Source organism: Eulemur rufifrons, chromosome 8, assembly GCF_041146395.1.
Source record: "Eulemur rufifrons isolate Redbay chromosome 8, OSU_ERuf_1, whole genome shotgun sequence".
Lineage (NCBI taxonomy): Eukaryota > Metazoa > Chordata > Mammalia > Primates > Lemuridae > Eulemur > Eulemur rufifrons.
In genome coordinates this window covers 122511797-122526888 of record NC_090990.1, presented here as the reverse complement: position 1 = coordinate 122526888, position 15092 = coordinate 122511797, and the positions used below count along the sequence as shown (strand labels likewise).

General features: G+C 37.0%; 1 protein-coding gene across 2 annotated transcripts in view; it reads left to right on the top strand.

Annotated features, from left to right (window-relative positions):
• POU2F1 (POU class 2 homeobox 1) overlaps positions 1-15092 on the top strand; it is a 164694-nt gene that overhangs the window by 109665 nt on the left and 39937 nt on the right. For both annotated transcript variants that reach the window (XM_069479106.1, XM_069479105.1), the window contains exons 3-4: positions 8901-9001; positions 14415-14468. In XM_069479106.1, coding sequence (XP_069335207.1) covers positions 8901-9001; positions 14415-14468 — 155 coding nt within the window. The remainder of the gene's footprint in view (positions 1-8900; positions 9002-14414; positions 14469-15092) is intronic.

Below are 15092 nucleotides of genomic sequence, written 5' to 3'. Positions count from 1 at the left end.
CTTCCCTAGAATGTTGTGTTTCCTCTCCCATTTGCACATGTTAAAATTAATGTTCATAGGCTATAGATTTCCATTCTCACTTATGGAGAAAAGACAATAGGAATAGCATAAATGAGAGGACAGTCTTCCCCCTACAAAAAAATTAAGTGTACACCTGGGTAGAACCCAAATAGAACCCAGTCTCTTTTAGGAGACAGATCACTTTGGAGACTGATCACTTTGGAGATGACATTGAAGGATAAATTGAAAGGAAGCCCATTTTAGGAAAAATGAAACCGAACAAAAATTTAAGTTGTAATCATTGACTGTGTAATACTCATGGTAGAGAATTTGAAAAATACAGAATAATTCATTCACTATTAACATTTCAGTGTGTTTCCTACTTGGAGATTTTTTTTGCCAAAGTTGTCCTTATTGGATGTAGTAATGTTTCTCATGGGCTATATAATTTAATTCCTTTTTAAAAATTTTTTTGGTATAAAAGAAGTATAACTGGGGTAACATGCTGTGAGATAGAAACCAAAGGCCCCAAATTCTGATACCTTATCATCTGATGTCTCCTTATAAGCCTGATCATGACTCCAATTACTGGTTAATCACTTAATATTCTTTGTGAATAAGCATTGAATTGGACTCCTTGGTCGTAGGATGGTACAGTAGGAAGAGCAATTGGGTTGGGGGATAGACGGAAGGCTCGGAGCTCAATCACTCTTCAGTTATTTCAGTGGAAGTGTATCTCTGTATATATTTACTTTTCTTATTTGTAAAACAGGGAGGTTGGTTAGTTCTTTTTAATGGTCCATTTCAGTTTTGCCTTTTCCAAAATGTCATGTAAGTGGAATCATACATATGTAGCCTCTGGATCTGGCTTCTTTCACTTAGCATAGTATGTTTCAGATGCATATTCATCTGGATTGTGTATATTTTAGTTCAATTTTATTTCTCTCCCTCTCCTTCCCTCCCACAAAACGTTGGGAAGTACCAAATATGTTTTTGTAAACACAGGAGGTATAGATTCTTGCTTTTGAGTTAGAGGGGTAAAGATTTTGTAAACAGGAGGTATAGATTCTTGCTTTTGAGTTAAAGGAATGGAAAACGAGGACAGCGGCACTTGAGCTGGGTGCTGAAGGACAGCCGGAAACCTGTGCAAAACTGAGTAGTGTGAATTATTTATGAAGAATAAACCTTTGCCTAGTCGATACTTGACTGCTGGCTATGAAGAGAGAAATAGAATTTTCTGGGAGACGAAGACCCTCCAATTCTTGAACTTAATATAAATCCAGACTTCTCTCAGTTGAACCTTCATTCTACCTGGTGCTGTCATTGGGTTCTTATCTAATTTATTCCCTGTCACATTCTTCATTGCATATTTCCAAATATTTTCTATTTCTGTTTTGCCTCTTTTGTTTTCTAAAAATGACTACCCTTTGATTACTGAGAAAATTGTAACTGAGTCCCACCCCCACCCTCCTTAGCACTTTATATTTTTTCTGTTTTTACTCACCTTCTCGTTTTCATATACAAAGAAGTATCTTTCTTCTTTTCTATTATTCTAGCCCTCTACTTTTCGTAATTCTGTCTCTTATCATATCTTTCAGGTTCCTGCCCCATCTTTTAACCCGTGTGTTGTTCTTACATCTTCACCGTGTCCCTTTCTATAGACTCTTTCAATCTTTAAGTGTGCTCAGATTTCATCAGCCCAAAACCTTTCCTTCCAGCATATCTATCCCTTGTAATTACATTCTCTTATGCTTCTACCTCTAACTGACTTAAAGGAACGAGCCCCATTCACTACTGTGGCTTCATTACCGTCTGCTTTTCCTTAGTTCTTTGTAATCTGGATGTGTACCTAAAAGTGCACTGTTTTATCATTGTTGATGTTTTTCTTTTACTATTTTATGTAAAAGTAATAATTGTAAAAATCTGTATGTAAGCATGTATGTTGTATTTAAGCACTCATGTATGTACCACTCTAGCCATGAACTAGAATGTTACTGTTCCTCACAAGGTCACTGTAGGCCCGCCCTGATCAGATTCCATTCTTCTACCACAAAGAATGGTAGAATTTACCATCCTAAATTTAGTGTTAATGGTCACATTGCTTTTCTTTCAAAAATTTTTTCTCATCTATGTATTTATCCTCAAATAATAAATTGCTTAGGTTTGCCTGTTTTCATGATATAAATAGAATCATACTGTACCATGTCTTTACTCAACGTTGTTTTTGAGATTCATCCATGTTAATACATATATCTGTAATTCATTTTCACTGGCCATAATATCCCATTGTATGAATATGTCACAATTTTCATGTCCATTCTATTATTGATGGAACATTTGGATTATGTCTAGTATTACAAACAATACTGCTATAAATAAATGTTATACTTATCTCTTGGTGTATGTATGTGAAAAAGTCTCCAGAGTATTTTCTTACAGTGTAATTGCTGAACTTTTTCTAATGTCCCACCAGCCAGTTTTCCAAAGCATTTCTGTATTGGTTTATACTGCATTTATACTGCTACCAACAACAGATGAGAATTTCACAGTCTTGCCAAAACTTGATATTAACCAACTTTGTAATGTTAGCCAACTTATTGGGTGTAAAATGGTAGCTCATTGCGATTTTAATTTGTATTTTCCTAGTTTCCAAGGAGATCGAGCGTCTTTTCTTGTGTTTATGGGACATCTGTGTTTCCTCCTTTGTGAAATTCCTATTCATTTCTTTTGCCTATTCTTTCTGCTGGGTTGACTTTTTCTTATTGATTCATAGGAGTTCTTTGTGTATCCTGAATACTAATCTTTCGTTATTTGTATGGATTGTAAATATTTCTTTTTTTCATTCACTTTATGTAGCCCTTTGATGAGCAAAGCTTTTAATTTTAAAGTAGTTAAATTTGTACCTTTTCATTTTTTGAGTCTTGGTAAAGAAATCCTTCCCTTTCTCAAGATTGTAGTGATGGTGTCTTATGTTATCTTCTAAAAATGTTGTAGTTTTGCATTTAACATTTAGGCCTTTAATCCTTCTGAAATTTTATTCCCCGCCCCCCCTTTTTGGTATGGTAATTGGTGTCTAATTTTCTTTTTTCCCCAAATGGATACCCAGTTACTCATTTGTTGAAAACTCCATCCTTTCCTCACTGATCTGCCATGTTTCATTCTCACCTCTGTTGTGTTTGTAGTGCATATGTGTAGCTCTGTTTCTGGACTCTCTGCTCTCTGGTCTATTTGTTTATCAAACTCACTCTAATCATAGGTTGTTAGATTACTTAGGATAGTCAATATACATGATCAGATCATCTGAGAGGATAGTTTTCTTTCTTTATTCCAATTCAAGTGTTTTCTTGCCTTGTTTTGCTGGATAGGCTTTCCAATATAAAAGAAGTAGAGGTAGCCAGTACCCTTATCTTGTTCTTAATCTTAAAGGAAGTGTTAGTCCCTAATCCTAGCATTTGGGGAGGCTGAAGCAGGAGGATCACTTGAGGCCAGGAGTTTGAGACCAGCCTGGGCAACATAGCAAGATCCCATCTCTACAAAAAATTTTAAAAGTTGGCAAGGCTACTTGGGAGGCTGAAGCAGGGGGATTGCTTGAGCCCATGAGTTGGAGGCTGCAATGAGCTGTGATGGTGCTACTGTGCTCCAGCCTGGGGCCTGGGCAACAGAGTAAGGCCCTGTCTCAAAAAAAAAAAAAAGGGGGGGGAAGAAAGAAAGAAAAGTACTCTTAATGTCTCACCATTGAAGTATTATGCTTATTTATTTTTTAATGCATCCTCCTATGCCTAGTTGTTTTGTTTTGTTTATTTTTGAGACAGAGTCTCACTTTATTGCCCTGTGTAGAGTGCAGTGGCATCACCATAACTCACTGCTCCCTCAAACTCCTGATTCAATTGATCCTCCTACCAGGTAGGTGGGAGTAGCTGGAACTACAGGCATACGCCACCATGCCCAGCCAATTTTTCTGTTTTTTGTATAGATAGGGTGTCGCTCTTGCTCAGGCTGGTCTCAAACTCCTGACCTCAAGCAATCCTCTCACCTCAGCCTCCCAGAGTGTTAAGATTACAGGCATGAGCCACATGCCCAGCCCTAGAACTTTTATCTTAAGTGGATATTAAATTTATCTCAAGATTTTTACACATCCTTTGAGATGACTATATGATTTTTTCCTTTAATGAATTTGGTGAATCTTATTAATTGATTTTTTTTTAAACCCCAAACCAACCTTGTATTTCTGTAATAAATCCACATTTAGCCATAATATTTTATCTTACTTGATTAGATTTGCTATTATTATTTAGGATTTTTTCCATATATGTTTATGAATGAAATGGCTTGTATTTTTTTCCTTTCTCAACTTATCTTTGTCAGGTTATGGAATCAAGGTTATGCTGTCCTCGTAAAATGAGTTAGGAAGTGTTCCCTGGTTTTGCTGTTGTTCTCTGGGAAAATTTGTGAAAGATTGTAATTATTTCTTTCTTGAATTTTTGGAAGCACTATTGGGAAAATTTGTTAGGATTTTGTATTCTTTTTTTAACATTTCAATAGATTTAGGATACAAGTGTTTCTTGGTACATGGATGAATTGTATAATGCTGAAGTCATGACTTTTAGTGTACCCATCACCAGAATAGCGTACATTGTACCTGATAGGTAGATTTTTACCCTTCACTCCACTCTTATCCCCTCCCTTCTTAGTTTTCAATGTCCATGATGCCATTTTATGACCATATATAACGCTCATTTAGCTCCCACTTGTTAGTGAGAACATATGGTATTTGTTTTTCCATTCCTGAGTTACTTCACTTAGAATAATGGTCTCCAGTTCAAGTTGCTGCAAAAGATATTATTCCATTCATTTTTATGGCTGAGTACTGAGTAGTATTCCATGGGGTGGGGGAGCGCGTGTGTGTGCATGTGTGTGTGTGTGTGTGTGTGTGTGTGCGCGCGCGCATGCATGTATACCGTATTTTCTTTATCCACTCATTAGTTGATGGGCATTTAGGTTGATTCCATATCTTTGCCATTGTGAATTACGCTGCAAGAAACATTCAGGTGCAGGTGTCTTTTTTTTATAAAATGACTTCTTTCCCTTTGGGTAGATACCCAGTAGTGGGATTGCTGGATGGAATGGTAGGTCTACTTTTAGCTCTCTGAGGAATCTCCATACTGTTTTCCATAGAGGTTGTACTAGTTTACATTTCCACGAACAGTGTATAATACAGCATTTCCTTTTCACTGCATTGCATCAACATCTATTGTTTTTTGACTTTTTAATAATGGCCATTCTCACAGGGACAAGGTGGTATCTCACTGTGTTTTTAATTTGCAATTTCCCTGATGATTAGTAATGTTGAGGATATTTTCATGTTCGTTGGCCATTTATTTATCTTTTTTGGAAAAATCTGTTCATATCTTTCACCCACTTTTTGAGGGGGTTATTTGTTACTTTTTCATGCTGATTTATTTGAGTTCTTTATAGATTCTGGATATTAGTCCTTTGTCAGATGTGTAGTTTGTGAGTATTTTCTCCCATTCTGTAGGTTGTCTGTTGATTTCTTTCTTTGCTGTGCAGAAACTTTTTAGTTTAATTAATTTTCATCTATTTATTTTTGTTGTTGCTGTATTTGCTTTTGGGAGTCTTAGTCAAAAATTCTTATTCAGAAGAGTTTTTACTACATTTTCTTCTAGAATTTTTATGGTTTCAGGTCTTACATTTGAGACTTTAATTCATCTTGAGTTAATTTTTGTATATAGTGAGAGATAGGGATCCAGTTTCATTCTTCTGCATATGGCTGTCCGGTTTTCCCAGCACCATTTATTGAATGAGGCATCCTTTCCCCAGTGTATGTTTTTGTCTGCTTTGTCAAAAATCAGCTGGCTGTAGGTATTCTCTTTTGGGGAAGATTTTTTACCTGCTAATTCAGTTTCCTTAAATGCTATGGGATTTTCGATTTTCTATTTCTTCTTGAATCAGTCTTGATAAGTTATATTTTCCAGAGAGTTATCCATTTCTAAATTTTATTGACATGAAGTGGTTCATAGTATCCTTTTAATTTTTTTATCAGCAGCATTTTTTGATTATGCCTTTTTTTGTTATACTTAAATTATTTACCTACTCTTTCCCTTATTTTCTTATTCTGTCTTACCAGAAGTTTGTAAGTTCTGTGATTCTTTGGAAAAATCCAAGTTGGTGTTGCTGTTGCGTGTGGGTTTTTCTGTTTTGTTAATTAGTGATCTTACCTTTATTATTACCTTTCCTCTATTTTCTTTGGATTAATTTCTTTCTTAGTGCTCTGATCCTTATCATCTCTTTACCATTTAACAGTATTAAACTGCTCTATCCTTGTAGCTTTCTTTCCCCTGGCTCCTGAAACACATTAGTCTGGAAGGTTTTTCCCTACTTTTCTAACTGCTCCTCCGTCTCTCTTTTTTGTCTTTACATTTCCTAATGTAGCTGCTCCCTTGTCTTCAACCTGCTTTTTTCTGCATCCATTCTTAATTGATAGGCATTTTGCTCTCCTAATTTCAACTGTCACTTTTCTGTGAGTTATTGGCAGCATCAAGGGACCCAGTCCTTGTAACTTGGCTCTTCACTAACTAGCTATGACATCTTGAACAATTCACGTGAGATTCTTTGGAGCTTTGGATACAAGATCCTCATCTGTGGTTTAGCTCAGTAATACCATTCCAGTGACAACCTTATACAGCCTTTAGCTCTAGCCTCTGTTCTAAATGCCTTCTGGACCACTTTTTTTTTTTTTTTTTTAGATGTTTTGTCAGGGTTTCTCAAACTGTATATCTTATATTAATCTTTTTACTTGATTCACCTGCCCCAATGTGTTAATTCCCCCTGTTCCTTATTTTGGTGTGTCTGTTCTCCTAGGCACTAAAACCAAATTTTACTTGCTTTTGGCTCCCAATACCCCTGTCTCCTCATACCCATCTCATACTCAATTCCAACTGTGGTAGGCGTGTGTATCCGTTCCCCCTCTCCCTTATTTTTAGCCCAGTTTAGCTCTTTTATGTTTTACATGAATAATTTCTGTGTAATGCATACTAAATTCTACCCTTCATCTTCCAATGGAGCCTCAATTAAAATTATTAAAATTTTAATTATTAAATTTTAATTATAAAAATTCAATTATTAAAAGAAGTTACCTGTCTTTGCATCTTAAATCTCTTTGAGTTTTTGTCTAAGAGTGTTCTTTTTACCTTCCTGTCTTTGAATACTGTTTTATATTCTTTTACAAGATGGTTAGTCAGGTGGAACCACAAGAGGCGACACAAGAGAACCTCAGGAACACAAAGTTTGTTATACTCACGGGTCCTAGAGACAGGAGGCATGGCATGCCACACAGGGCCACACGGGGAAGATACCACAGTGATCAGGAGGCAGAAGACAAGAGGGAGGAGAAGGTTTAGGCCACTCCCTTTATTGGGGTTTCTGTGGGAAAGGCAAGGAAGGGCAAGGTAAACAATTTAGGATTGGCTAGTTTGAGTAATTTTGGAGGGCATTAGGCTATCAGAGTGGTCTCTAGTTGCCTGGGACCTGGCACTGAGATGATTAAGACAGAAGGATATTGCATCCAAAGTCTGATTGAGGAAGTGTGGCTCTGGATTAGTTTCGTGTCTAAGACATACTCCTGGTTGGGGCCTTTGCTGTCTCTAAGAATGGAGTAGGCCTGGAAGGGGCAGTGTCTCCCCAGCCAGAAAGGTTTTTTAAGATGTCAAAAGATAAAAAATTTAAAAGCATTTACAGTACAAACACCATTACCTTCATTACATGAGTAATGATTTCCTACAACTAATGACAAAATACACAATGTTAAAATAGTGAAACTTCTATGTCTGGTTTATGGGAGTGATTTTAAATTTAATTTATTTAAATTTTACTTTCATGTTAGTTTCAAATTACTTGACACACGCATGCACTCTTTTAATTTTATTAATTGTATATGTCCTGGTAGTTCTATAGTTTCCTGTTTGTGGGAGACTGTAGGAAAAAATATAAAAAACAATCTCTATGAGTTTTTAAGGAAGTGAAATATTTATACGTCTTTTGTAATTGTCTCAAGGAAGCAAATAGCCCTTTGTGGTCATGTGATATACCAAATGATTCTCACTCAAGTGATGTATTTGCCAGAAATTAGGATATATAATGGCAGGAGTTAGCACTCTCTTAGAAATACTGCGTTACGGTTCTAACTTGTACTCTCCTAACTGGTTTGCTCTGATGTGTGCACACATAGGTGTCAGGATAGGGTGTTCGAGTGGTAGGAAATAGAAGTGTAGGACTATGTCCACGGGCTTAGGATGATTCCTACACATTCCTGTGGTCTGCCGTATTTTATCCAGTACGGAGTATTCTGGCTTTTTAAAAATAATAACCGGATGTAGTAATTCAGGCACAATGTATTATATCCCTTAGAAAATATTGCTGGGTATTAGGGTGGCATATCATTCTATAAATTAATTGTATTCCAACATCAAATCCCAGCATAAGTGGTAAAAAAGCACTGGCACAACATTTAAAAATATATAATTATAGCAGAGCCCTTGCTAATGCGAGGTATGCAACAGTGTATCCTTTGGGATTAAAGAAATTAGTACAACTATTTTGTTTTCCTTATGCTTTGTAAAGGGTTGCTTTTGCCATCAGATTATTATTTGTCAAAATGTTTAATAGTAAATCCTTCTTGTTCTTGGCGAAGTCACTAGTGAATTTCTTCTGTGTCAGAGCTAAATATAGAGTAGGGTGAGAATTTAGAAGAGAGCCGAGGCAGCTCTTTGGAATTCTGTCTCTACCATTAGAAAAGTGCTGATACAAAATAGGTGTCTTGTGAATGTTGGTAACGTTTGAGTTTCTTTCTTTCAATAGTTACAATTACTTTGCTTGCTTTCTAGGCACACAAACCAATGGTCTGGACTTTCAGAAGCAGCCTGTGCCTGTCGGAGGAGCAATCTCAACAGCCCAGGCCCAGGCTTTCCTTGGACATCTCCATCAGGTGAAATGTTCTGCTCAACCATAAGTGACAGTAAAAGATGGAGGCATAAAATGCTAGGACCTGGGGAAGTTATTTCAGAATGTGAGACTTTTAAAATTACTTAAAGCCTAGTGTTAATCACATCTAATTGTATCATTCCAAATGGTTAGTATGGAATCCTATAGTTCAGTTGACTATATAGCATTGACCACCACAGCTGCGTGGAGAAAAGAATTCCTTGTTATAAATGGAATGTGTATAACAACTGAGTTACTGTTTTTATCAGCGTAAGTCTGTGGCGGCTAACTGAAGGCAGTTAATTATCAGAGTCATCCCAAATGATGTAGCCACCATTGCCTGAAACCTGCAGTATTAGGACTCTGACCTCAAAGCTTATCTCTCTCCTTTAAAACAGTTCCAGACCATTTGAATTTTTATCAACTACTGAGCCTTTTGCTTGACTGTGAACCCCCCCCCTGGTTTGGGGTTCGAAAAGATCTGCTTCAACTTTATTACCCTTATATCACACGATTTTTTTTTTCCTGAGTCTAAAACACACCACGGATTCTATTCATCCATATTTTAGCTATAATGTAGAGAAGGGGAAAGGGAATACAGAAACAAACATTGGCTACCTAGTAGTTTTGGTATATGGGAGCCGGTTGAAAATGGAAAACAAGCAGTGAAAAGGGTTGGAAAATGGATTATCAGAGTGTCTCAACTTCTTGGATTATGTTTATAATTATGTATTAGAGCAATACCTTGCTCATCTTGGTGGTCTCTACTGCAGTTAAAACCTAGGACTAATTCAGTGCTCAAAATATGTTGGTAGCAGCAGTGCTAGCAGTGGTGCATAATGCCAGTAGTAGTGGTGGTGATGATTCAGTGAAAAATCCATGTGGACATAAAAACTTTCAGGTTACATATTAACCTATTATGTTACTGGGAACTGAAATATAGATCTTACTGGCTCAAGTCTTTTCATCAAAATATGTCATCAGTGTACCTGAACTATAAAAGAAGCTCCTTTACTTGAAAACAGGTGAAATTCTAGAAAGGTATTCTACAGCCCATTTATTTGTTCACAAACTCAAAGAGATATCTTGTAGACAGCAATTAGCATCTTCTGTTATGAGTGAGGCCCAGTTGACACACTTTTGCTCAGGCACATAGCTTTGTTTGTATCTCTGAAATAGAGAAACCTCTACATACGACTTCTAGGTAAAATATTAAGATTAATTAATATCTAAAATGAATTTAAGAATATATTTTAAATATATTCTAGAAAAACAAAAAATGTTTTCTTGTTGATTTTCTTCTAAGAACATAGTCAAGCCTCCAACAAGGTTTCCAGTTTCCTAAGAGCGATAGGATTTTTGATGAAGTTTAGTCAATTATGTGGCACCTTTATGTAAGCATCTTTATCTGGCTTAAATATGTGATTGTCCAAATGTATAAAAAAAATTCCTGGAGTTGCATAGATGATACGCAGTCTTCTCCCCATTAGGTCCAAATTCCAAGATGATTGTAACTCGTGAACCAGCTCCAAGGCTTCCAGATCTATCCACTGATTACCAAAATCACAGATCCTTCAGCACCATCCAAACCAAAGGGCTACAAACCAAAGAATTTCATTTGAAACCTTGACACCATTGAATTCCCTATCAAAGCACAACTCCCTGCATAATTGTTCACCATCAGATTAGATGCATAATTAACATACAGTGTGACACTTACCTGCTGTCAAGGTTAGCACCCTGAACCTTTCCTTACCATAGTTATAATATACATATACAAAATCAGTTGTTTTAGATCTGATACCACATTAACTATAAGTTCCATGAAGGTGGGAACCTTTTCTTGTTTACCTGTATCCCCAGCATTTACCAAAGAGCCCCAGATATAAGTGTTCAGTAATCATTTGTGGAATAAATTAATAGATTAATGAATTGTAAAGTACATGGAAATACACAAGAAGAAATGATTAGCTCAATTTGTACAATTTAAGACATACAGAGGGTGATTTTTGAGCTGAGTCTTGAAAGATGTTGGAAACTAGCTAAATAGAGTGGTAAAGGGATACTCTCATTTTTTTGTTTCTAACTTTCTACTCTGAAAACTTTGAAATCTACAAAAGAGTTACAACAGTAGAACAGTGTTCATCTGAAAGCCCTTCACCTGGAGTCACCAATTATTACTATTTTACTATATTTGCTTTATCACTGTGTGTGTGTGTGTGTGTGTGTGTGTATGTTTTGCTAAATTATTTAAGAGTATCACATACCTTATAACCATTTACTTCGAAATAGTTCAGCATGTTTTTCCTAAAAACAATATTCTTGTATAAAACTATAGTACCAACTTCACATTCTAGAAATTTAGCCTTGATACAATATTATTTTGTAATATATGATCCATACTTAAATATTTCCTGTCCACAATCTGATCCATACCTTGCATTTAGGTGTCATGCCTGTTTAGTCTTCTTTAATCCAGAGCAATTTCTCAGCCTCTTTTTCTTTTATGATAGTGACGTTTTTGAAGCGTAGAGGCCAGTGGTTTTATAGAATGCCGCTCAATTTGGGTTGGATTGTTCCCTCATGACTGGATTCAAGTTGTGTGTTTTTGAAAGGAATATAACAGAAGTGATGTTAAGTCCTTCTCAGTGGATTATATCAGAAGGCATAGGATACTGCCTTGTCCCAGTATTGGGATATTCAGTTTGACCACCTGATTAAGGTAGTGTTTATCAGATTTGTCCACTATAAAGGTATCTTTTTTTCCCTCCTTGTAATTAATAATCTGTGAGGCACTACTCTAAAGACTTTGCAAATACCCTGTTCCTCAACATGCTTTTATCCAGGAACATAATGGTTTAAATAAAGTCACATAAAAACTTTATCTCCTTCAAATCTTTGTATCTGAAACTCTTTCCTCTGGCTCTTTGGCAGATGACTTCTTAGCGTTCAGGTCTTACCTCTTCAGATAGGCCTGTCCTGGTTACACCATATCTAAAATGTGTTCTTCATTAATCTCTGAATTTTGTTTTTTGTTTGTTTTGAGGGTTATCCACTGGCAGAATTATCCTTTTCTTTCCTCTTCTTTCTGTTTCTTTTTTTTTTTTTTTGTCTTTTCTTCCTTTCCTTTCCTTTCCTTTCCTGGGGACAGAGTCTCACTCTGTTGCCCTGGCTAGAGTTCAACAGTGTCATCATAGCTCACTGCCACCTCAAACTCCTGGGCTCAAGCCTCCCAAGTAGCTGGGACCACAGGTATGCGCCACCACACCTGGCTAATTTTTTCTAGTTCTAGTAGACATGGGGTCTCACTCTTGCTCAGGCTGGTCTCTGAACTCCTGACCTCAAGCGATCCTCCTGCCTCAGCCTCCTAGAGTGCTAGGATCAGGCGTGAGCCACCACACAAGGCCACAACACTTACATTTAAATGCAAGACATTTTGATGCTATGTGATATATCCAAAATGGAACTCCTTATCTTCTCTGTCCCTGTTAATGACACTGCCATCTTCTAGTCTCCCAGATTGGAACCCAAGAGTAATTCATGACTCTTTCTTCATCTATATCTAATCAGTTGCCGGGATCCTTATGTAGTACCTTGTAGCACCTTTCGTGTTTCCTACTGTTTATTCCCATTGCCACTATTCTAGTTTAGGCTTCTGTTTATTCTAGCATAGTTTATGTCCCCTTTCTCCCTTCTGAGTCTGTCCTTGTTTTCAGGACCTTGACCTTTTTGAAGAATACGAACCAATTATTTTGTAGTGTTCTTCAATTTTAGTTTGGTGTTCAATCATTATTGGATTCAAGTTCTAACAACATAAGCAATGCTGTTATATATTTATCTCAGTGCGTTATAGCGGAAGGCGTATGTCTCATTCCTAGGCATTCTGTGGTCATTTTTTTACTTGTCTGCCAAATTTTTCCACTATAAAGTTACTATTTTGCCCTTTGTGATTAATAAGTATCTGTGGAGAGAGAGATGAGATTATGTAAATATCCTGTTACTCCTCAAATTTCACCCATCGTCCATGGATGACTCTTGCCTGAATCAGTTATTATCATAGTTGCCAAATGATGGTTTTCTAATTCCATGTATATCCTTATTTTAACATAACCATGATTTGAACTTTCTGAATGTATGAAATATGAGTATTAAATATTATGACAGACTTCCATGTGTGGTTTATACCAGTGGTCCCCAACCTTTTTGCCACCAGGGACCAGTTTCATGGAAGACAATTTTTCCACAGACGGCGGGGGATGATTTCGGGATGATTCAAGCTCATTACGTTTATCGTACAGTCAAACCTCTCTGCTAATGATAATCTGTGTTTGCAGCAGCTCCCAGCACTAGCATCACCACCTCCGCTCCACCTCAGATCACCAGGCATTAGATTCTCATAAGGAGCACAGCCGAGATCCCTCGCATGTGCAGTTTGCTGTAGGGTTCATGCTCCTATGAGAATCTAATGGTGTGGCTGATCTGACAGGAGGTGGAGCTTTTGTGGTGATGGGAGCAAAGAGGAGAGGCTGTAAATACAGACGAAGCTTCGCTTGCTCACCTGCAGCTCACCTCCTGCGGTGCGGCCTGGTTCCTAACAGGCCACAGACCTCTACCAGGTCCAGGGCCTGGGGGTTGGGGACCACAGGTTTATATCAGGGGTCCCCAACCTATGGTGAGTTGTATAATTGTTTCATTATATATTATGATAATAATAGAAATAAAGTACACAGTAAATGTAATGCACTTGAATCATCCCAAAACCAACCCCCCTGCCCCCCGCCCTGCCCCGTCCATGGAAAAATAGTCTTCCATGAAAGTAGTCTGTGGTGCCAAAAAGGTTGGGCATGGCTGGTTTATGTGACAGATTCTTTATTTTAGCTAGGAGTTTTAAGTTACGACTATAAATGTTTTAAGGACTTGGCTGCAGGCATGTATATATGCAAGATTTCCACTGTAGTATATAAATAGAAATTTTGAAATTAGAATAAGTAGATAGTCTTAGATTGTTTATAACGATAAAAATAATATATGTAGGTACCTTGTTCTTACATGTTAACACAATGTGGAAGATGAATTGAATTTTTAGAATTTAAACATCCTGCGAGTACAAACAATGTTATAAAAGGAGCCTCCCGTAAAAGTGTGGCATGCCTGATAATGTTCATTTAGTATGGGAAAACATCTTCAGAAAAGACAACGGCATTTTTCACTGGGGCCGGCAGGGGATGGGGATGGGTTGTGGAGGAACAGAGCTTCTCCACAAAATCTTAACCCCCTAAGCAAACTTGTTTGTATTCTCAGTTCTAACTCAGTGACATACTCTTAGTAGAAATTCTTGAAATATTTGTTGGTGACAACCTGTAGTGATGAATGTCACAGTATTAGACTAGAACTTCCCCTGATTACTTTACTTACAGGTCCAGCTCGCGGGGACAAGTTTACAGGCCGCTGCTCAGTCTTTAAATGTACAGGTAAGTTGGGATACGGGATTATGGGTCAATTTTCTCTTTATCTTTTCCATATTTTTCTGTTGTCTGTAATGAGCATATAGTTTTGTAATAGGAAGTACTTAAAAGTATAACCTTTTTGAAATTACTGAATCTCATAAAGATCCAAATAATGATAATTATTGCCATGAACCAAAGGTGGACAGGAAAAATCTACTTTGAAAATTTTATACGTTAAGTTCAGTAAACATGTTACTAAGTTATACAGCTAAAACTCATAACTAAACACAAAGACTAATCTCTTGAATTCCCTTTTGTTTCCAAAGGTCTTTTTATTTATCATTTTTCGTGTCTCAGAAAGGCATTATAGACAGAGGAAAGAACACTGCACCGAGAGACACAAGGGTCTTAGGTCTGAATTCTCATTCTGCCACTGAGTAGCTGCGTGACCTGGGACAAGTCACTCAACCTGCTGTGGCTCAGTTTTTCTTCTCTGCATTTAAGTGGGGACATTTATAAGCTTGCTAGGGTTCCTCTCTGCTCTAAAATGTTATACTTCTAAGAATTGTAATTAAACCTGTTTATAGACATTGGTGGGTAGACAGTCAAAATTTTAAAGCAAAACTTAAATCTGGCAACTTTGCTTCT